General features: G+C 43.1%; 1 protein-coding gene across 1 annotated transcript in view; it reads left to right on the top strand.

The window, feature by feature from the left end:
• Positions 1 to 22,814, top strand: part of PDE11A (phosphodiesterase 11A) — a 418,022-nt gene that overhangs the window by 350,912 nt on the left and 44,296 nt on the right. Inside the window, exons 15-17 of the mRNA XM_040227701.1 lie at positions 3,217 to 3,317; positions 15,562 to 15,639; positions 22,329 to 22,392. Of these exons, the coding sequence (XP_040083635.1) occupies positions 3,217 to 3,317; positions 15,562 to 15,639; positions 22,329 to 22,392 (243 nt within the window). The remainder of the gene's footprint in view (positions 1 to 3,216; positions 3,318 to 15,561; positions 15,640 to 22,328; positions 22,393 to 22,814) is intronic.

Below are 22,814 nucleotides of genomic sequence, written 5' to 3'. Positions count from 1 at the left end.
TTTCCATTTTGCAAAACCCATTTGAAAAGATGGTGGAATCAGAAACGGGGTGAGAAAGTTACACTTTATTTACATAATTGAGAAACCTATGAAAAAGATAAAAGAACTTAAAATTGCTGGTGGGACAATTTGAACGTGAGAACTGCAACTAAACTTGAGACCCAAGCTCGGGGCCATATACTTTCTTTTGCTTCATGTGGCATTGTGGGCGCTGGAAGTGGTTGGTCTTTTATACTTTCAGTTCTCCACAGAGAAAAAGTAAAGCCGCTAACTGACACTAGCTGAGGCATCTGAATTTGAAATTGCCAAGAAAGGATCTGTTTAATTTTCTGCAGGCGTACAGACCTTTTTTTTTTTTTTTTTTTTTTTTTGAGGCCAGGAAGGGATCATCTGTTCCCCATTATTTGTCAGTTCTCTAGCTGTGCCATTAATTATTATTATTATCATCATTAAGGCCCTGCTTCCCTGGAATAGCATCATTAAATATGGAGGTTTTTTTTCCTCCAGCCTATCTTGAGAAAGCGTGTCTTTTGCAATATCACGAAAGCCTTCTTCGACCCCATAAAGAAGAGTCAGCACTCCGGAACCTGCCTGCAGCTGTGGAAGGCAGACCCATCGGGGGAGATGGATTTTCAGTTGAGAATGAAACATCAGGGTTAGGCTCTCAGTAACTCTGACAGAAACCAGTGTCCCAGCATCCGTGGCTCTGGAATTTTTCTGTGAAAGCCATGTTTTAGATGCGTGCAGAGGGGAATAGGAATGGGAGGAACTTGGGATCAGACTATCTTTTCTACGCTGGTAATATGATGGGCTTACACCCCTGAGGCCAGACATTCACACCTTTGCAATAACTGATTATAAACAGGAGGTCAAGTTTTCTCAGAAGGTCCTTTGCTTGTGTCACAGAGCCCCGCTAACTCAGAATTTGTCTTCATACAAGCAAAATTCATCAGCTGCCCTTTGTGCTGGGGTTCTCTATGAGGAACGCAGAATAGCAGTAATGGAAACAAGCACTGGTGCGTTCAGACTTTGCGTTGATGCCCTCCTTCTCCCCATCCCCGTACTGCGCAGCGGAAAGGCAAAAATAAGATGTCATTACCACCCCACTTTCCAAATGACACAGAGGCATAGGGAGGTTAGATGGCTTGAAGACAGTTGATCTAGATCTTTCTTCCTACACATTCCCCCCCCTGCCCCGCCATCAATACCACTCCTCCCTAAACAAGAAATGGAAGTACTATTTCAGGGAGACTAATCTCTTTTAGAGACCAAACCCTAGAGGCACCATAGAAGGCCAGTTTGCATATAAACATACACTGATTACAAATTAACTTAAAAGCTGACCTGGCTAGCTTTGTCACTCTGCCAGCTATAAACTGTGTTAGTTACTGTTTGTCCTTTAAAGGTAGCAAAATGCACTCTCACAAAATAATCAACGTTGTCAGATTCAGACCAGCTTCCTCCTGGTCTTCACAGTAGAGTTTACTATAACTTGCTCCTAATAGCTCTGTTTCTTTCCCTGCAAAATTTTAGATGTGTGACTGGGCCTAGGTGACTACTTTTCCAGAGCTCCCAACCATTTTTCCCCAGGCCCCAGTACACCAGCCTGTGACTGATCCAGGGGCAAGGCTGAGACAAAGACACCTGGGCAGAATTATGGTGTGGCATTCCTTCAGTTATTTCTCTTCTTCCTAATGGCTGAAGGGTCCAGAAGAGTTTGTTTGAAAATTATTATTAATATTGGACCTGGCCCCAGGTGGAACCAATATACTCTAGTCTTTAAGGAGTGATGGGTTCACCTAATGAGATTAATTAAACTCAAGGGGGCAGGCGATCATCTCGTGCCTGGTACATAGTAATTTACTAATTGATATTCTGGTTCCCCAGAAGATTTAATTTACGTCTCACTGGAAAATGTTCTCAGGCAATCACTTCACTGCCTTTCTTTTGCACCATCTTCTGGTTCTTGATACTCGGTTTAAAACTGGTCCAGTTTTCCAGACCACCTGTTGGTGAGTTGGTATCTCATGCTAAGAAAACCTGATAAATGAAAAGTCCTGACTTTCAAAGCAAATTAAGTGAAGTGTCTGTCACTTTACAGAAAGACTTTTTCACTTGACTAAAAACACTATGGAGCTGTCTCGTGTAGCTAAAACAAAGTTGGGTGGAGAAAAAAGTGTGCTTTTCAAAGGAATGGAGATACAAGTGTATTTGTAGGTTGTTCTATGCAAAAGTCGTTCTTTTAGAGTCCTCCTGTGCCAAGAGCAGTATCTTATACTTTCTAGCTACGCAGCAATTACTGTACTATAATTATTTCACACACTTCATCCAGATGTATCTTCATCTAGCCTAACACACCGTTTCTCAGCTTCATCAGTATTGTCACTTTTGGGCCAAGTAAGTCTTTGTTGTGGGGGCCGTTGGGTGCATCGCAGCACCCTTGGTCTCTGCCCACTGGATAGCAGTAGCACCGTCCATCAGTGTGACAGTCAAAGTGTCTCTAGGCATTGCCAGACATGCCCATTGTCCAAATCACTCCCATTTGTGTGCTTGCATGCTCAGTCGTGGCCGACTCTTTGCAGCCCTGTGGACTGTAGCCCTCCAGGCTCCTCTGCCCATGGGATTTCCCAGGCAAGAATACTGGGGTGGGTTGCCATGTCCTCCTCCCGGGCATCTTCCCAGCCCAGGGATTGAACCCATGTCTCCTGCATTGGGCAGGCGGATTCTTTACCACTTGAGCCACCTGTGTGCCACTGGTCTAATGTTTCTCTTCCTTGAGTCATTTGTTGCAATAGCAAGTACTTCCGAAATGCCAGCTTAAGTCTTTATTAGCGAGACTAGTATGTATTCAGGGGTCAGAAAGTTTCTTAGAAGTTTTGTCGATTTCTCTGCTCAGTGATCCCACAGGAAGTGGAGTTGTGGGTACAATCATAGCCTTAGTAAGAGGAGTTCAAACACTTTCCAGCTTTCTCTTCAAAACTAGGTGTAATAAAGTGTCCCTTGGTGGTCCTCCTCACCAGTGATTATGATTGCACTTCTGCCTTTGGTCTGTTTGCCAGGGAATCTGGTTGTATTTGCACAGAATGTCATTAAGCTTTTTAAAGAATTGTTTTATCGTGTTTCTAGAATGTTTTTGAAAAAAAAGTGGAAAAAACATGTAGTTGCCGAGCTCGGATGTAATGCTGTCTTCTGTGGCTTTTTACTTTCTCGTTCCAGGGTCACAACATCTTTGCTAATTTGTCCTCCAAGGAATACAGTGACCTTATGCAGCTTTTGAAGCAGTCAATACTGGCAACAGACCTCACGCTGTACTTTGAGTAGGTATTGGCATTTGATCTATTTGACAAATGGATATCTAAAGTTTCATCCTGTAATTAACTTTCAGGTCCAAACTGGAGGTTGCCTGTTACTCTAACACTGATATCAATGTGTAGATGAGCTAAAGTTTTTTTTTTTTTTTTTTCTCATCTAAAAGAACCTCATTAGTGTGGTGTCTGTGAAACAAGACAGTCAGGACTATAATCACAAGATATATATTTTTCCTTCTGTTTTATGAACCTTGTTTGGGACTACTGGCTGAAACTAAGTGATGAGCATTTTTAGTTTAAAGACTGGCTATGGTTGCTATTTTATTTTTGGCCACTGCACGAACTAGGTGGAAGCCAGTTCCCCAATCAGGGATGGAACCTGGGCCCCTTGCAGTGAAAGTGTCGAGTCTTAACCGCTGGACCACCAGGGAAGTCCCTAAGATTGCTATTGTAGACTGTTATTAGTGGTTAGATCTCTAATGACATTGAAGATGCTAATAATGATGAAAAACTTGTGTTGCCGAAAGGATGACAAGAAATCCAAGCCTTCTTTTTTCACCTCTCCTCTAGCTCTCTTTCTCAGAAAAGCCATCCTTCTTTTCCCCAAAGCTCAGGCTTCCACCTGAGCTGGTGATTCCATCCTGCTCATTTCCTGTGAAACCTGTTCCATCAGGAACCACTGCTTTTGGTGGCCTGGTCATCTCTTCCTTCACTGATAGGCACAGTTTTCTCTGACCTTAAAGACCAAGCAACTTCTCTTCCTTCAGAAATTCTTTGACCTGACCCCATGGTCTTTCATTGCTTTTCACCTTACCTTTCTTTTACTGCCTACTCTTTAAAATAAATGGAGCACATGACTGCTTTTATTTTCCTAGCACCTAGGTGCACTTTGCAGACCAGCATCCACCTTCACATTCTGCCAACATTGTACTTTCAGAGGTCAGCAGAGACCTCTGCTGTCCCCAGATTCAACGTCTTTTACTCATTCCTGATATTTTCTAGCTTCTTTGAGACATCCACAGGTTTACTGACTTCTTATTGTCAGTGTCTACTCTCTTTGTTTCCCCAGCATGCACCTGCCTTCCTCTCTCCTTTTCTGGATCTCTTATAGTTTTCTCTTCTCCTTGCTTCTATGTATGAGTTCCTGTTCTTCTTTCTCTGCTCACTCTCCTGGCCTCAACTCTACATTAATTCTATAGAGGCATAGAAGTGAAGTGAAGTCGCTCAGTCGTGTCTGACTCTTTGCGACCCCACGGACTGTAGCCTACCAGGCTCCTCCATCCGTGGGATTTTCCAGGCAAGAATACTGGAGTGGGTTGCCATTTCCTTCTCCAGGGGAACTTCCCGACCCAGGGATCGAACCCAGGTCTCCCACATTGTAGGCAGATGCTTTACTGCCTAAGCCACCAGGGAAGCCTATAGAGGCATAGAGAAGACCCCCAAACTCTTCATTCTAACCCTCCCTCACATGCTAGACCTGAGTCTCCAACTCCCACCTCAAAAGGCTTCAGTGGCCTCATTGCTTTCAAAGCAACCTCTAACCTTGGTTCATGTTTCAAGGATCTCCCGCCATAATCTGCCCTCAACCATTTTGCATTCTTATCTCTCACTTCTCTCCTACTTGATTTGTACTTCCACTAGACTGGTCTAATGTTACCCTTTGTGTTTTGTTTTTCAGAAAAAAACAAGTCTTTCTTATTAGTCAACTGCATGTCACCCTTTGAAAACAGCTTACGCAGTGCCCCTTGTTCTCCACCCTATCACTGTTCCTCCACTTCCCCATCTGGCTGAACCATTTCCTGCCACCTTTTCTAGGAAGCCTACGTCACTTCGTTTGGATCTTACTGTGCTTGGCATGGCGTCAGTGAGAATTACCTTCAATTATAAGGGACAGGAAACCCAAAGTCACAGTAGCTTACTTCTTTGTCATGTCAAAAAAGAGTCTGGAGATAAGCAACCGGCAGTTGGTAGAGAAGCTCCATTGTCATCAGGGACCCAGGCTTCTTTATCTCTCTGTGCAGCCACATTCAACACCTGGTTTCCACCTTAGCCCAAGGTAGCTGCCCGTGTTCTAGGCACAATGTCCACATTCCAGCTATCAGAAAGAAGAAAAGAACAAAAAGGAAAGGAGCCAAAGGTAATGCAAGTTATTTCTTAAGAGCATTTTCTGGAAACTTCACGTAACGATTCCACCTACATTTCATTGGCCATCCCTAGGTTAGGATAGGAAGGCTTTGTGTTGGGTAATTGTGTGCCATGCTAAAGTCTAAGAGTTCTGTTACTAAGAAAGGAAGGCAAGAGAGAGATTGGAGCAGACAGCTGACAGTCTGTGCCGCGGGTATTTGTTGTTGGTCTCTGCTGAATGGGTCATGACATGGCAGAGTGGAAAGAGTGGAGGCTTTGGGGTGATATCGGTCTGGATTTAAGTCTCACTCTAGTTAAACCTGGTATATGGAGCCCACGTGTCCATGTTTTCTCCCTTCTGAAACACCACTTAAACAGCACCAGATAAATTTAAAAGCAAAAGCAAATCTACAAGGAGAAAGGGAGAGGACACACATCAGTTGAGAAGAGGTGTCAGTATGTTTGTGGAAAATGAAGGCCCACTGATGAGGGTCAGATGTTCTGGCAGAGTAGAGTGGAAAGCAGGACGACTCTGAGAAGTGAGCTGTAGGCCCTGCAGAGCCTCACCTGGGGCTCAGAGACAAAAAGCACCACAAAAAAATGAATGTGATGCTCACAGCTTGAGATGAGGAAATTACTAGAAAGTCAGTTTTCAGGACACTCAGAGAGCCCATGAAGTCCTCCACCAATGCAGCCAGAACTCCCTCTCCTCTATCCCTGGAGAAGGCCAGAAGTTTATCCCCTGGAGAGATGAAAGAAAGTGCTCTGGACTGAGAAAAGCTCCACGTGGGAATGAGACGCAGAAGTCAGAAGAGGGGATGAAGTAAAATGGATTGAAAACTCGAGCCCACAGCCCAGGAGGCCAGAGGCCAGATCCATAAGCCACATACCCAGGTTCTTTAGATTCAGCAAATGGAAGTACAAGAAGTGAAATTTGAAGTTCAGATAAACAGTGAATAACTTTTTAGTGTGTCCCATGCACTGTGTGTGGGGGACACACATATACAGCTCCTGCTTAGCCTTTTAATGTCATTCTATTACACACAGACACCAAGGACCACAGAACATTTTATGAAAACCTCCCAATGAAACAGGGCACAGTTCCTAGGTGGCACAGAGGTAAAGAGTTGGCCTGCCAATGTAGGAGACGTGGGTTCGATCCCTGGGTTGGGAAGAGCCCCTGAAGGAGAAAATGGCAACCCATTCCAGTATTCTTGCCTGGAAAATTCCATGGACAGAGGAGCCTGGCAGGCTACAGTTCATGGGGTCACAAAGAATTGGACATGTCTTAGTGACAGCGTCTGCCTGCAATGTGGGAGAACTGGGTTCGATTCCTGGGTCGGGAAGATCCCCTGGAGAAGGAAATGGCAACCCACTCCAGTATTCTTGCCTGGAAAATCCCATGGATGGAGGAGCCTGATAGGCTACAGTCCATGGGGTCGCAAAGAGTCGGACACGACTGAGCCACTTCACTTTCTTTCTTTAGTGACTGAGCACGCATGTGCACCCATATGAAAACCAGAGGCCAAACCAGAAAATAAACAGAATTCAGAGAAAACAGGGAGAAGAAGAAAACAAAAACCCAAAACTATTGTTAATAGCCTTAGAGACACTGTCCTAAAACCCTGTCTCCATGAAATAAGAACAGGATGCTTTAAAAAATAATAAGAGCAACTGTAGAAGAAGAAAGAGCTTTTGGAAATTAAAAGCATGATGGCCAAATTAAGAATCACACAAAAGCATTGAGAAACACAGTCAAGGACAGTAAAGCAGAAAAATGAAAAACACTGCTTTATTTCATTATATGCTTTCTAGTGTTGTTTCATTTGTTAACTATGTGCATGTATTACTTTTATAAATATACATTTTAATTAATTTTTAAAATAATTTTTAAAGTAAAATCCCAGCTCTGCCACTAGATAGCTGTGTGTCATCAAATTACTTACCTCTCTGATCCTGTTTTCTTCATGTGTAAAATGGAAATGTTAGTACCTACTTTATCTGTCTTGTAAATGTCTTGTATGTCTCATAAATGGTGGCATCTACAACCTCGTTTCCTTTATAGACTATTTATTTTGCATGTTTTGTGGCCTTCATTTTGACTTAAGTATCATGATGTTCTTCTTTTTTTTTTTCTGAATTGATACTCCTGGATTGGTTGCTTACGGAAACCTGTATATCTTTAATATTTTTATTTCCCATGTCTGACACTTGCAGGATTTTACATTATTATTTTTCTCAAAGGAGAAGCATTTTGCCAAGCCAAGTTTCCAAGTAACTTCTAAGGGAGAAAAAATGTCAACAGTAGGAGTCCATTCATCAAGGCCTGTGAGGGATGTGACAAGTCACTGAGTGATGCAGTCAGGGAAGTTGGTGGCACTTCTTTGCTCATTACTCTGCTCTTATCTTAATGCTACAGCCCCTGCTAATGCTTGCTGACTCCAAAGAAGCTGGCTTGTTCTCTTTCTGTGAGTGTTATTGTGTTTTGAGGCTCTGAATAGCTGCTCATTCTCTAATCTAGACCAACTCTTTACCACTTGCCTGTCTAAAGTTGCATTAAAGTATTGCCATATTTTTAGGCAAGACAACTCCTCGGATTAACGAGGAGGAAAGCAGTTACTACAAACTGTCTCCCAGTTACTTTTATTTCACAGAGATACAGTTGTGGAATTGGAAGGACTGTTAGCAATGATGTCATCCAACTCATCTCCTCTATTTTGTAGATCAGGTACTAAGTTTGTAGGTTAAATAGTGTAGCTTGGCTCACATAAGTAACCGGCGGATAAGTTGGAACCTCTACCTCTGGTTTCGGGGCTTTTCCACAAACTGTATTCTTTCTCTAAAGGAAGAATCAAGTACTTGTCATTTGAGTTGGGGATGCATTATACATGGAAATATTGACCTTCCCAGGTGTATGTGAACAAGTTTAACATGAAAACCAGCATGAGTTCCCTCCTCTCTCCCAAAGCAGTGCCAGAGACAAGAGCTTGCATGCATATAGTCTAGTTTTGGAGGTAACAGCAGAAATGGGAGTCAGGGGCCAAGAAAGTGAAACAGGGGCGGGGAGCTCTTGTAAAGACACGTCCACTGGTTGGCCACCCCTGTGGTCAGTCCAGCTTGATCCCACAGGGATAAACTGCACCTCAGAATTGCCATCAGCCTCCAGCCTCCATAAACCAAGGCTCTTCCATGGATATTAAAACTTCCATGCGTTTCCAGGACACGCATCCCCAAGGGCTGGGGATTCCTACAGCCATTCCCCATCCCACACATGGAGTCAAAGCAGCGCCAGGGCAGAAAGCAAGGGAGGTGCAGGGCAGCCGAGACAGGAGCCATGGTGTTGGTTGGAGCAGAAATGGCTCAAGAAAGGTGGGCCGTGGGATGGCCTTGTACACTTTCTAGAAGTTTGGATTACGCTTGGTTCTTCTGTCCTGGCTACTTAACTCAAAAGCCTTGATACAGCTGAGGCCAACCAGAAAGGAAGTTCACTGCTTTCCTCCCCTAAGAAGGGGCAAGTCACTCTAGAAGCGGTCAAGGTGGGCAGGGACGAGATCCAGGCCTTTTTGGGCAGGGGCTGAGGGTTATGACCCATTGCTAGTGGCAGGATATCCTGCCACACGCCGATAGGGAACAATGTAAAATTCCTGGAAATATGGAATTCCTTTAAAAACAACCACAAACCCTTGTAAAGTCAATTTCTAATGGCTTTGGATATGCTCAAGATTCTATACTACAAATGATGGGTGAAAGCAGAATTCACAAGTTTAAAACAAGCAAACAGACAAACAAAAATCAAACAAAACCTCAGTGTGAATTTCTAGGCTTCCCAACCGTAAGTCTGGGGGTTAATTCTTCAGTCTGGTTTTCCAACTCACTGAAAACATTTTCCAGTTATTGCTGAGTGGTTTTCTGAAATTGATTTCTGTGCCTATTTCTGAGTCCCTGCAGTGAATACAGCTTTCATAATTAAATAGTAATTTCAGCATCTCAAGCAGGAATTAGATATTCCCTGTTGGTAACCAGCCATGTAGCTTTGAAAGAGTCACTCACTTAATCTCTCTTTGCCTTAGTTTCCTTGTCAGCAACATAGGGACAGGTACTTCACCTATACCCATCTCCTAGAGTTCTGGTGGCCAAAGGAGATTATCTGTATGAAAGATGATGAAAATTTAAGTAACCTAAATAATTTAAATTTGATAGCATTGACAATTTTATGTACCTTATAAAGAAAACAATCGTTCAACCAAAAAGGTTAATGAAATTTGGACCATAAAATATAGTCCTTGAAATAAATAAATAAAAGCAACCGGAAGCCAAAAAAAAAAAAAAGATAGTCCTTGTTGGGGCAGATGGAGAGAGATCCAAAATTACAAGCGTTGAAACTTCAAGATGTCACAGTTGTCCTGGACTGACTGTCTGCCTGTAAGTTAACAAAGATGACCTCGCATCTTCCACAATTAGTGGAAACAATACCTAAAATTCCCCGAGTGCTCACTTGGGAGTGTGATATACACATTATTCTGTTTAGCACTTAAAGGAATTCTGTCAGAGCAGGTACTATTACTGACCCTACCATACACATGAGGAAACTGAGGTTGCGAGAAAATCAGTGTATTGCTCACCGTGTTGAGTGGTAAAGCTGAGACTGGAACCAAGTATTTGGACTCCAAACTGTCTTTAACTACTCTGCCGTTCTCTCTGCAGTTCTGTAACAGTTAGTTTAAGAGAACCAGAGGGGAAACTGAGGCCACTCCTGAGAACACTTGGGCACCAAAGGCAGCAGGGGCACCAGTTCCAAACTCAGTAGATATCAAGCAGGTGCGACTCAGCCGGCTGTAGATGCCTCCAGCAGGCTGGCATGGGCTGAGACGCCAGGTGAGCATTGCCAGGAGACTCACCCACGGGGCTGAGACTGCAAGCAGAGGCTCCTTGTCGATAGCTGAGCTAAACTGGGACATAGTAGAGGTTGGTCCTTCTTTAGCTTTAATGCCGTCATGGAAGGTGTTCCTCTAGGGTAGCAGGAGCCGTGTAGCATTCATCCTCAGGAGGCTGCGACCCCAGAATACTGTGTCCCTCATCTCAGGCACCTGCTCCTGCCCTGCACTGTTCTGGGATTACAGTCTCCTCTTGCATCACCTTTAGAGTGGGAGCTCTGTGAATGCAGGCATCTTCTTCTGTAGCTCACTCTTGGAGCCCCACACCTGACCCACTGCCTGACATAATAAATTTTCAAAATTTTAACTCTCTGATATTGAATTGTCATATAAACCTGCAAGGTAGATATTGTTATCCCCATCTTCTAGATAAGGATACCTGGGCTTAGAGAGGGTACGTGACTTGCCCAAAGTCATCAAGGTTTCTGTGCTCATATCTCCATGCCACATTGCTCAGATCATTATTTAAATAGAGAATTATCCAAGAATTCAGATTTTATATACCCATTTTGGTGCTTAATGCTTTTCCGGTTGGCTTTCTAAATTAATCAGACTAATCTTCAAGTTGAAAAATTTTCACTTCCCTTTGTGCTCTGCAAACATTCATCAACAATTACAGAAAACGCCCAGTCTAATTGTTTCTTTGTCTCTGTCTTTCCAAAAGGATGCAAAAAGAAGCATTTCTCAAAGCATCTGATGATGACAACAAAATGTACCAAATTAGCATAGATTGTTAGGAGTTATAGTTTGACCATCTTTCTAAAAAATTTAGACTAATATCTAGAACAATTTATTTTATAAAACACAATAAGAACCCAACAAATATTTCTACTGGTATGCAGATGGGGATATTCATTCATTCATCATTCAACAAATGTTAAAGGTCCACTATGGTCAATGTTTTCAACCTCCAGAGTTGCCTGCACTCAACTAGTCCCTTCTTGGAAAGGAAGAGAATAAATGAATGCATAGTGAGGTATAATGATTGCAGAGCTTAACCCACTGTTCCTTCCCAAACATTCTTATATTTTAACAGAGCTGATTGATTAACCCACGGAAATTACTCTAATGGTAGGACTACAGACTCAGTGACAGGTTAATGGAAGAAATGTTTTGGTACTTTCTGATGAACATCAAAGCAGTTTGTATCTATTCATCCTCATGAGTGAGTGAAAATCACTCAGTCATGTCTGACTCTTTGCAACCCCATGAACTATACAGTCCATGGAATTCTCCAGGCCAGAATACTGGAGTGGGTAGTCATTCCCTTCTCCAGGATTCATCCTCATATCTCCATCCATATGATATTGCAACTGAATAAAACATGAGAGATTTATCCAGGAGCACTTACTGATGCCTTCTTTATGCCAGACACTGTGCTAGTTGCTGGGGACGCACACAGAGAGAGGATATCATTCTTACCTTCAAGGACTCAGAGCCCAGTGTGAGAGTGAGAGAAACCGTAGTACCCCACCTTGGCGAGTGCTACCTGCGGGCATGCTCACTCAGTCATGCCCAACTCTTTGTGACCCTGTGGACTACAGTCAGCCAGGCTCCTCTGTCCATGCAGTTTCTCAGGCAAGAATCCTGGAGTGTGTTGCCATTCCCTACTCCAGGGGATCTTCCCAACCCAGGGACCAAACCCACATCTCTTGTGTTTCCTGCACTGGGAGGAGGTTTCTTTACCACTGCACCACCTGGGAAGCCTACGAAGAGTGCTAGGGCCACCTAAATGCAGGGGCGGCTAGGGCACGCCCCATCCAGCAACCCCTTGAATCTCATCTTGGCCTGCAGATTATAGATCACTCAACTCACATGTTGAGTCCTGTATTGTCTTAATTTTCTGCCATTATCAATACTAAGAGTTGTTCTGTTTCCATTTCTTGCATTTGCCAGTTTTATTTGTGCTGTCAACAACAGCACAGCCTTTAACAGATAATTTTATTCAGGTATTAATGCTTAGCTGGTCCGTGTGTTATCAGTGCTAATCTAACACAGGGACACAATTCACTTTCAAAGTGAAACATATCATTTTTTTTCCCTTTAGTCATAATTACTGGAATTAACATCTGCCTGCTAATTTATTATTCCTCTGTGGTGCTTTTATGCCCAAAGTCCAGAAATCTCTCCAGAATCTGCCTTTAGGAATCAATTGCAGATGTATGGTTTGCCTGTTGAATGAGCTGTAAGAACACTGAAAGAAGGGAAGCCTACTCCCCTGTACCCATTTCACCCTGTCCCCTGCCACCCTCTCTGATAATTCTGGAGTTGAAATTGCCACCTTGACAGTAAAAATCTTCCTAACATTCAAAGACTTTTAGTAGATTCAGAACAGTTAGACAAATGGATAAAGAATATGTGTACATACTTATATAGAGAGTTATATAACATTATAAAAAATATTCCCAATTAAAATATACACAGGATTGGTGATTTCTCACTTTACAAACAAAAGGTACGTTGCTGATAAATTAGAAACAAGAAAGACTTTCAATGTAGTGACGGGTGACTGGTAACCAAGCTTTAGAATTATTTCTGAGGGTAATTTTACCAGTTCTGTTCAAATGATGCATTTTTAAAGACTGCTATTTTTCTGAGTGGAACATATGTCAGGAGAGCAGGATAAAAGCCTAATAAAAACATATCTGATTATAAATGAGATTTTCCAGTAAGTTGCTTTTCACTAGCCGAGGTATTTGCCATTGTCCTTGAAAACCAAGGTTGCCAATGATATGCTTGAAAAGTTAATGATATAGTTCCTCATGACAGAGGCGTCTGGATCCAGGGAGCATTATAACTCTGTGGATTTTCAAATGTTCATTTTAGCAATCCCATGAGTTTAAAAGTGCTCCTAACAGTTTCATACATGTTGATTTTGACTCCGTACACTCTATGTACACATATAGATGCTAAAAGGAGCAGCTGTGTGGGCCAGTTCCTTTCTCAAAAGTACAGTGAATTCCACATTGCTGCTTTGTAATGATTATCACTAAGGAGGAGGTCAGAAATACCACCAAAGCCGAGGACCATGAACCTGGTCTGGGCCATGCGCAGCTCTTGGGAGCATCTCCTTGATGGACACCTCTGTCTGGTGCTCACCGTGGCTCAGTACAGCAGCCTGTGATGCTGCCACGTCTGTGTCCAGACGCTCCCAGCAGGCAAGGCTATTCTGCCCCCAAGGCTCATGCTACACACAGTTTATAAAGATGATCGCACAGGCCACAGATGGGAAGCTGGGGGCCTAGAATCCACCTAGACTTACTCATAACTGCCCTGGGATCCTGGGGAAATCACTTCACCTTCCTTCACCTTGAGTTTTCTGACCTATAAATCAGAGAATTACAGCAGCCTTTTTCAAAGGTTACATATGCCCCTAACAATCTATATTTATAAAGAAAACTCAAATTAAACATAGGAATCATTCTATGACCCAGCAATTTTGCTATATACATTACTGTGAAATAAAGTAAAAGTGTTAGTCATTCAGTCATGTCTGACTCTCTGCAACCCCATAGGGTAGCCTGCCAGGCTCATCTGTCCAGGCAAGAATACCAGACTGGGTTGCCATTTCTTTCTCCAGGGGATCTTCCCAGCTGAGGGATCAAACCCAGGTCCCCTGCTTTGCAGGCAGATTCTTTACTATCTGAGCCACCAGGGAAAGCCCTTTGCTGCTTGGGGCAACTGTTCTTCCAAAAGCTTGTATTGTATCCGAGCTCTGCCACTCACCAGCTGGGGTCAGTACACCCAATGCTTCTGAGCTTAATAACAGTAGCTAATCCTTACTGAACAGCTACTGTGTGTCAGGCACTCTGCTAAGTGTTTTACATAAATCCTCCCACCAACCCTAACCTACCCAAAGTCAGTCGTGTGCTTAGTAAATGACAGAAGTCTGCCTGGAACAGTTAGGACCCAGGTGGTGATGGGGACTCCCGACAAGAAACAGGGGAGCCAGTAGCACTCGGCCTCTTGTCCTTTGTCCCCCAAACTACAATGAGTCAGCACTACGTGTCCAAGATCCTACTCTGACTTCCACCATAAATGCCATGGTAGCATTTTCCAAAGTGTGTTCTTTAAAACATCAGTGCTATGGGAGTCCATGGTCAACTCGAGTAGGCTTTTCTGTCAGCGTTTTGTAGAGCCTTCAAAAGGCGAATGTGGGTGGTGAACCTTCAAGGATCACTGGAAGCATTTCTCAAACTCACTTGGCCAGAGCACCCCCTTTACCTGCAGCACCTCCTCAGACTAGCATTTTGTGGGGTGCCCATTGGGAAGCAGTGTGTCAGGATCCTTTAAAGAGCCTCTCATTAGGAAGTGCCAAAAATGTGAGACCTTGGGAAATGATTCTTAACGAACCAAAGTGGTGATGTCTTTTTTTCCTTTCTCATTATAAAAATGAAAAATTAAACAAAAGTTTTGAAAATAGGAATGGCATCCTATTTTCACAACTTGAGAAGCTTCCCTTCTTTTCTTTTCCATATCCACACATCTCTACATGCATTTCCACAGGCTTGTGTATCCACACTTAAAATGTGCTGATACTACTGCTAAACACATTGCATGTCATCTCACTTAATCCTCACAATAACTCTGAGTCAGCAAATAGGACCCTCAAGTTAGAGATTAGGAAACTGAGGTTCAGAGGGTTTAAGTGACTTTCCAAAGTTGCACAGCAAGGAAGTCTGAGCTATGGTTTAAACACAGTTATTTCTGACTCCATAGCCGATGTGCTTAAAGCCCTGAAATGATTAAATGGTTACTTTTTAACCTCTACAAAAGTGTTTGTTCTGAATTTACTACCAGGGAGTTTATATTATCTTGGATGATCATACAGCTCAGTTCTATGTTGAATGATAAAAGAACATTCTGGAACTGTTCCCGCTTTTTATGTGTCCTTGCCTCCCTTCTCTGACTTTTTCAGTAAGAGTCACAGGGCTTCACAGCAAGTAATCCCAAATGCGGGACCACACTGATTTCTGTTTCATGGCCTGATAATCTCTTCTGTTGTAAATACATTTGGAGATGATTGTGGCTTTTTGTCAAAGCCTCAACATTTTTTTAAAAAGTGGTTTATTTTGATAGCACTTTAGCCTCATGATTTCAAATATTAAATTACTTGGTTGAGGTGGTCTTATATTTTCCCATAAATGTGTTTATATCACCACACAGACTGAGAATTTTCATTTGATTTCATGCAGGAGGAGAACAGAATTCTTCGAACTTGTCAGTAAAGGAGAATATGATTGGAACATCAAAAACCATCGTGATATATTTCGGTAAGAAAAAGCTCTTGTTTGTGTGTTTATTCAGTATTTGAAGATTTACTGATGCCTTTTTGACAATGCTAAGAGCGCACAACTGATGTTTAAAGTACCAAACCTTAGCTTACATTAAAACCATTCAGAAACTAGTTGAATAATTACAAAAAAGATAGAGAATATGTCTTTTCATCTTCTGATTTATTTTACATTGCCTCCTCTCCATACATTTGCCTTCAAAATTAGAAGATGTTTGAACTAGTCGTGTTTCAGCAGGCATGCAAATTGCATTGGAGATGGGATTTTTGGACCTTGGAAAACAGTTTCACAGAAAAAAGGAAAGTGGAGAGTTAAGTTTGGGTTGTTTTGTTTTTAGAGATAGTAGGCATTTTAGATGGAAAACCAATCAAAAGATTTTTGTGTTTGGAATAAGGACTCTGTTCTAGATTTTTCATGGGACTTCTTCTCAGTAGTTTAGGAAAGACAGCAGCAAAATCTCTTTTTCCCTCGGCGCGTTTTAACCACTTTCCCCCACTGCAGCCACTCCAGCTGGGCAGGCACTCTTCCTCTTTCCATCTGCCCCGGCCTTCCACCGTCCTCACCTCCCCCATCCTCAGACTTAGTGCCTTAGTCCTGTCCCACAGCTGTTCAGTATTCCTGGGAAAGCTCGTGAGGCCAGGATTCTGGGCTCAGTGCATCTGCCCCACAGCTGGGCAACCACTGAAAACACCCCGGGGACCCTGGCCCAGCCTGCAGCCTCTGCCCCCATCTCAGAACGCAGAGCCTGCTTGCCCCTTGCCTCCACAGCTGACCCCCTGCTCACTGTCTCACCAAAGGGCCTTCTACCCACCTCCTCTGCATTCATACTTCGCTCTGTTATCGTTACAGATGACATTCTCATTGCCCTTTCCGAGGTGGTATCGGGGGCCTCCTCTTGTCAACACCTCCATCTCAGCTTCCTATTCTAGGTTCCTATTCCGGGCCCTCCTCCCCCACTCCCCACCCCTGACCTCTGACCTGGCTGTGTCAATTTTACTCCTTTTGGCATTTTCAAAATCTGGCTTTTAGTTTTTTCCCCAACATGACCTTTCTAGGCTAAAAAACATGCTTCCATCTCCTCAGTTTATAAAAAAAATCATCCCTAAAGTCTGCCTTCTTCTTAAGGTCCAATCATAGTTTTCTCCTCTCCTTCAATCCCACAGCTCAGCCACACTCCTCTAACTCCATACAAGACAGTTTCTTTCTTTTTAGATCACTGAATTCCACAAGTAATGATAGGAATACATTTTTCTATAACAAATCCTGGGGTATTCCTCCCAGTTCCCGTACTGTGCACAGCGTTGCTCTGTTTTTAATTCCTTGTTTATTTTCAGACTACTGTCAGAGCATTTCCACACATGTGTACCCATGGGAAACATACTATTTAGTGTCCATCTGTTTCTTTAACATAAATTATATATTTACATATCAACCTGAACTAGCTTCTTCACTCAACTGCATGCCTTGGAATTCTTTCCATGTCCATACCAGCATCATCTTTGATTGCTGCATAGCATTCCAAAGTGTATCTAGTATTTAGAGTAAATTGTTCGACTGAGGAATTTAGTTGCTAAAATGTGATTTCTGCACTTTTTGAAAGTCACCAGTCACCTCCCAGGGATCATATCCTACCACCTTTGTTCTCTCCAGCTTCCTAGATCTCTTCACAGTCTGAATTGTGTTGGCCTTTCCTTTCCTAAACCTCTCTCCTGCCTTGGCTTCTGCAAAGCCCATGCTCTTCTGAATTTTTTGCTATCTTCTGACTCTCCTTTCTCCTATTTGTCTTTCTCTAACCCTTCCTTCTCCCTCTGTGTGTGTGTGTGTGTGTGTGTGTGTGTGTGTGTGTGTGTGAGTCAGTCAGTATGTCTGACTCTTTGTGACCCTGTAGACTGTAGCCCTGCAGCCTTCTCTGTCCGTGGGATTTCCTAGGCAAGAGTACTGGAGTGGATTTCCATTTCCTTCTCTGGGGGATCTTCCTGATCTCCTGCATTGCGGGCAGATTCTTTATTGTTTGAACCACAGGGAAGCCCTCCTCCTCCTTACTACCCCCTAAATGTAATCTCCCCTCAAGGAATTCTTCTGTTCCTCAGCATCCTCACAAATTCTCCTACCAGAACCACTGGGGTCTGGCCTCTCTCTGGAGCACAGCTCCTAAAATGCCAGTGCTTATTGTGTGTTTCCACATGAGTATTTTCCCACAGAGGTTTCCAAACTTTTCTGCAGGGAACCCTATAGGTAAGAAAAATCTTATTTGGAGGCAAAGTACATAGAGCAGAGATGAAGTCTGCAGGAACTCTCCTTTCCCTGAAGCTCTGCAACCCCCACCCCATTTCACAGCTGGCCTCTGACCATGTGCATGTCAAGGAGGGGGCGGTCTGGGAAACACCATCCCAGAGAATTTTAAAATAGTAATAAAACCAACTAAAAGTTAGCCTGCTTTTTATCATCACCATGTGCCTGCAATCTAAACAATGTCAACGATGAGACACGCATCCCAGAGAAAATTCTTTTGTTGGTATAAATTCTAAACAATTGCTGAGGTTACTGCTGAGTATCAAAATAATTGCTCTGAAAGCTTCAAATTAACACAGTATTACTCATCCTTTCATTGTGTATGGATTGTACACATGTAAGTTAATTCCCAAAACACCCAGTTTTCCCGTCAGCCCTAACACAGGTGGACTCGGGATGCACTTTCAAGAGCAAGTTCCTAACGGCTCAGAACCTGCTGGCCTCACTCCACATGCACTCCACACGCAATTCTCCAACCTTTGGGGATGTCACCTTTCTGCTTTTAAGCAGTATATTCAGAATAAACAATGGTAGCGTGGTGATGGTAAAGCTAAACAGAACTTGAGTTACTTCCGTACTGTCATTTTCTGTTGGCCGTTTGGGATCTGTATTTGTGTGTAAAATTTAAAGCAGTGAGACAGATTGTCGACTGCAAGGTGTCATCTTTTTGTTTGGTAAACATAAAATGCAGTTCATACGTGTAATCTTTTACTGAATTGAAAATATCTTTTAAATTAAAATGTATTCCTTTAAAAAAATTATTGAAGTATACTAATTTTTAAACTTACTGATTTACAATGTTGTGTTAGTTTCAGGTATAACAGCAAAGTGAATCAGTGTTTTTTATATATATACACACATATACATACATGCACTCTTTTTTAGATTCTTTTCCCATATACATCATTACAGAGTATTGAGTAGATTACCTATGCTATACAGTAGGTCCATATTAGTTATCTATTTTATATATAGTACTGTGTATATGTCAATCCCAGTCTCCCAATTTATTCCCCCGCAAATATTTCTCTTTTTAGTTGCAAATGCTTTTAAAACTAGAGAACAAATCAAGAAAGTTATGATTGCCTCAAGATAATTATTGAAGTAATTTTGGCAACTAGAAGAGAGTCATGGCAGCAGTGAGCCACTGGGAGTCTCAGACACTCTAGAATCACATGACCTCTCCTGACCCCATGGCGGACATTCCTGACCTTCATTCCTGCAGTTGCACTAAGCAGATTGCACCATCTAACTGTAAATCAGACTAGAGTTATGCAGACATCAAGACACAAACAGTTGCTGCAAGCTCCCTCCCTCCTCTCTTATTCCAGAGATGGCCTTTTAAGTACAGAGACCGACTCTAAAAAATAAGCTAAAACTGCCCATTCACCTCCTTCCATTCTTCCCTTGTAAGCGCTCATGCTTATCCTTGCCTTTCCATCCCCGCATTTCTTAGTTTTATGCCCTTTTTAGTTACACTTTCCTACCAGTCTCCCTGCTTCCACTCTCTCCTTCTTTAACCTATTCCCTCTTAATTAATAAGAGGTATTAAAGTCCTCTCCTTGAAGCTTTGGCCAGGTGCCTCCTTAATTGAGCCCCCAACCTTAACTGACTCCCTACAACAATTGGATAAAGGTTTTAGACATCTACCATCCTCCTCCCCAGCATTTATTCTGTCTCCTTTCTCCATACAGACTTTCTGGCTCCACTGTATTCACGGAAAGTAGAGATGTTCTGTCAGACTGTTTGGATCCCAGCCCTAGTTTTGATACCAGCCTAGTGATAATAACCTCAGGCAAGGTACCTAACCACCTCCCCCCACCCCTCCCATCCAGGAAGGCAAAACATTCTCTGCTTTGTAAAATGGAGATAATAATGGTATCTCTACCTCATATAGAGACGATATAAATCACTCTCTAATGCCTGTTTAATGTGTGTGTGCTAAGTCGCTCAGTTGTGTCCAACTCTTTGCAACCTTATGGACTGAAGCCTGCCAGGCTCCTTTGTTCATGGGATCCTCCAGGCAAGAATACCGGAGTGGTTGCCATGCCCTGCTCCAGGGGTCTTCCTGACCCAGGGATTGAACCTGGATCTCCAGCAGCTCCTGTACTACAGATGGAGTCTTTACCACTGAACCACTGGGGAAGCCCCATGCAATAAATGGGGCTATCAGAATTCTCATCAGCAGAGCACCTTGCAGATACTCAATAAATTTGTTGATTGACTGATTAATGTTGACATGAATTTGAGAAGTAAGCTTCAAATTATTGAGTAGATGAGACTTAAGTAATGATCAACTATGGTACAAGTAGGCAAGCTCACAGAGATTTTATTTCCTGTCTGGGAGAGAGACTACAAAGTCCAATGCATAACCTACAGTTTTGTCCCTCGCTGGTCCCAGCAGAGCGTCCTAAAACGGTCCGAAAATGAAAAGCACTGGAGTGGAACAAGAGGGGTGCGGCAGCTTTGTGATAAGCACAGAATCCTGAATCCTTTCCTTCCTTTGGGAAAGTTACTTAATCCCTCCACACTTCCACTGACCTCTCTGCTGCTGCTGCTGCTAAGTCGCTTCAGTCGTGTCCGACTCTGTGCGACCCCATAGACGGCAACCCACCAGGCTCCCCCGTCCCTGGGATTCTCCAGGCGAGAACACTGGAGTGGGTTGCCATTTCCTTCTCCAGTGCATGAAAGTGAAAAGTGAAAGTGAAGTCGCTCAATTGTGTCCGACTCTTAGCGACCTCATGGACTGCAGCCCACCAGGCTCCTCCGTCCATGGGATTTTCCAGGCAAGAGTACTGGAGTGGGGTGCCATTGCCTTCTCCATGACCTCTCTGGAAACTAGAAATAATAGCACCCTGTGATGAGGAGTCATTTAGTTACAGGTTCGTTAGTAGGTAGTTGGTACAGTGCTTAGTAGAGAGGCAGGCACATGGCAAGGACTGCGGAAGCGCGTCACAGACCAAAGATGAAGAATAGGCTGATGTGTCTCTCTGCACAGGTCTTAGCTTGGGAGTGTTTGGAGTTAGATGCTGCCTGACTCTGAGAGCACTGCTCCTAGCTGGTGCTGCCTGAGTGCACTTTGAAAGACCTATTGTTATCTGCCGGTCTGCCTTGCTCCCTGGCGTAGTTTCCTGGGGAAGTGACACAAACCTCTTACCACCGTCCAGGCATGCTCTGCCATCTGGGAAGCAGACGTGTTTCTAAGGCATTCAAACCCAGCAGGGTATGAAATGTTAACACCTGACGTCAGGACAGCCCTCTGACCTTTAACAACACACCCCTTTCTTCCAAAAGGAGTGAGCCAAGATGTGGTTCCCCAGCTCAGATCCTTCACTACTCCTCATCACATGCAGCTAGCTTTAATACAAAGAGAGATGTGGGACAAAGAGTGTGCCTGATTTCTTCCCTTTCCACCACACCCAGTTAGGAGCACCAGAGCTGCAACTTGTGTCGTCATAGCCTCACTCTCTAGAATTCTCCAGGTGATGGTGTCTGTTTGCTTCTTTCTCCTTTTAACCCTTGTCTTGGTTTCTTGCAGACCCTTGTCTGCCGATTCTTTTTTCTTCCTTAAAGGTAGTCTGTTTAGGGCTGAATTGTACACTGGTTTTCATGGTTTGCCTGATAACTTACGTTAATATACTCACGTACATTTTAAGTTTTGAAACTGGCGTTCCCCATGTTTTTTATATCCAGGGTTCAGTGTGGATTCTAGATAAACCAATAGAAATCTGCCCCTCAAAGATCTGATCCGGATCTTGCCTGTATTTTCTTATGTGCTCAAATTAATAAAAGCTGTGGCTGAGTATGTTTCTTCTTCGTAACGCTTATAAAACAGGGTTGTAGCCAGGTAGTAAACTGGAGTGAAACCGTGTGTCTCTCCCTCGTAAATATGAGCTCTGTGGAACCGATAAAAATGCCGGAGCCCCTAACAGGGCAGGCTATTTGCCTTTTGCTGTGGGTTTTCTTCCGTCCCCATCCATCAGTGATACTTTGGTAAATAGGTTCACCAGCTATGGTAGTATTATATACTGATTCCCTTGCTGAGTGTTAAAAATAAAAAGCATCGTCCATTACAAATTATTTTCAGCAGAACTTGCTTGGTTCAGGTACGGAGAAAGCAGGACTTGGCTTTCCTTGATCTACCGCAGGCAAAACAAAAGGGCCACCGAGAGGCAGTGCGAGCTTTGTCCTCTGAAGCAGTGTGGTTGCACGATGGAGATTTAAACATGGGACCATAAACAATGCTTCCCTTGTGGAGGTAAAGAAGATGTGAGCTGGCCTTGGTCCCATTTTATTTATTTATGTATCTAGGACGGGTTTGTTTAGGAATGCAACAAAAGATTATTCAGGCTGTTTTGTTTGGTTCTGTTTTTCAGATCAATGTTAATGACAGCCTGTGACCTTGGAGCCGTGACCAAACCGTGGGAGATCTCGAGACAGGCGAGTGGTGATTAATGGCAGGGCTCAACCTAGGGGGGCTGGGGGGGGGACAGTATTCCCAGAGCCCTGTCTGCCAGGCACTGAAACCCGAGTCAATTTGCATCAGTATTAACGCGGTGTAAAAAATAGCAGGAGGCTGAGGGGCGACAGTTTATTGCCCAGCCTTTCTTTATCATGCTTCCACTGAGAACTAATATTTCTGACTCTGTAAGATTTTTTTCTTTTAACACACTAAATCCAAATAACACTTTGGCCATTTCTTAAGGCAGGAGTTTCAAATGTAGTGTTTTTGAATAGGTAACCATGTTTTAGTACAAGGTCCAATTTTTCACATCTGGTTAAAAAAAAACAAAAAAACAAGGAGGTAAAAAGGAAATTTGATTTTTTTTTAAAAGCCTATTTAGAAATCAGAGGGCTCTTTG

The sequence above is a fragment of the Oryx dammah genome, unplaced genomic scaffold (genome assembly GCF_014754425.2).
Source record: "Oryx dammah isolate SB20612 unplaced genomic scaffold, SCBI_Odam_1.1 HiC_scaffold_27, whole genome shotgun sequence".
Taxonomy (NCBI): Eukaryota; Metazoa; Chordata; class Mammalia; order Artiodactyla; family Bovidae; genus Oryx; species Oryx dammah.
The sequence above is the reverse complement of the archived record's forward strand: the minus strand, read 5'-3'. Positions and strand labels throughout refer to the sequence as shown.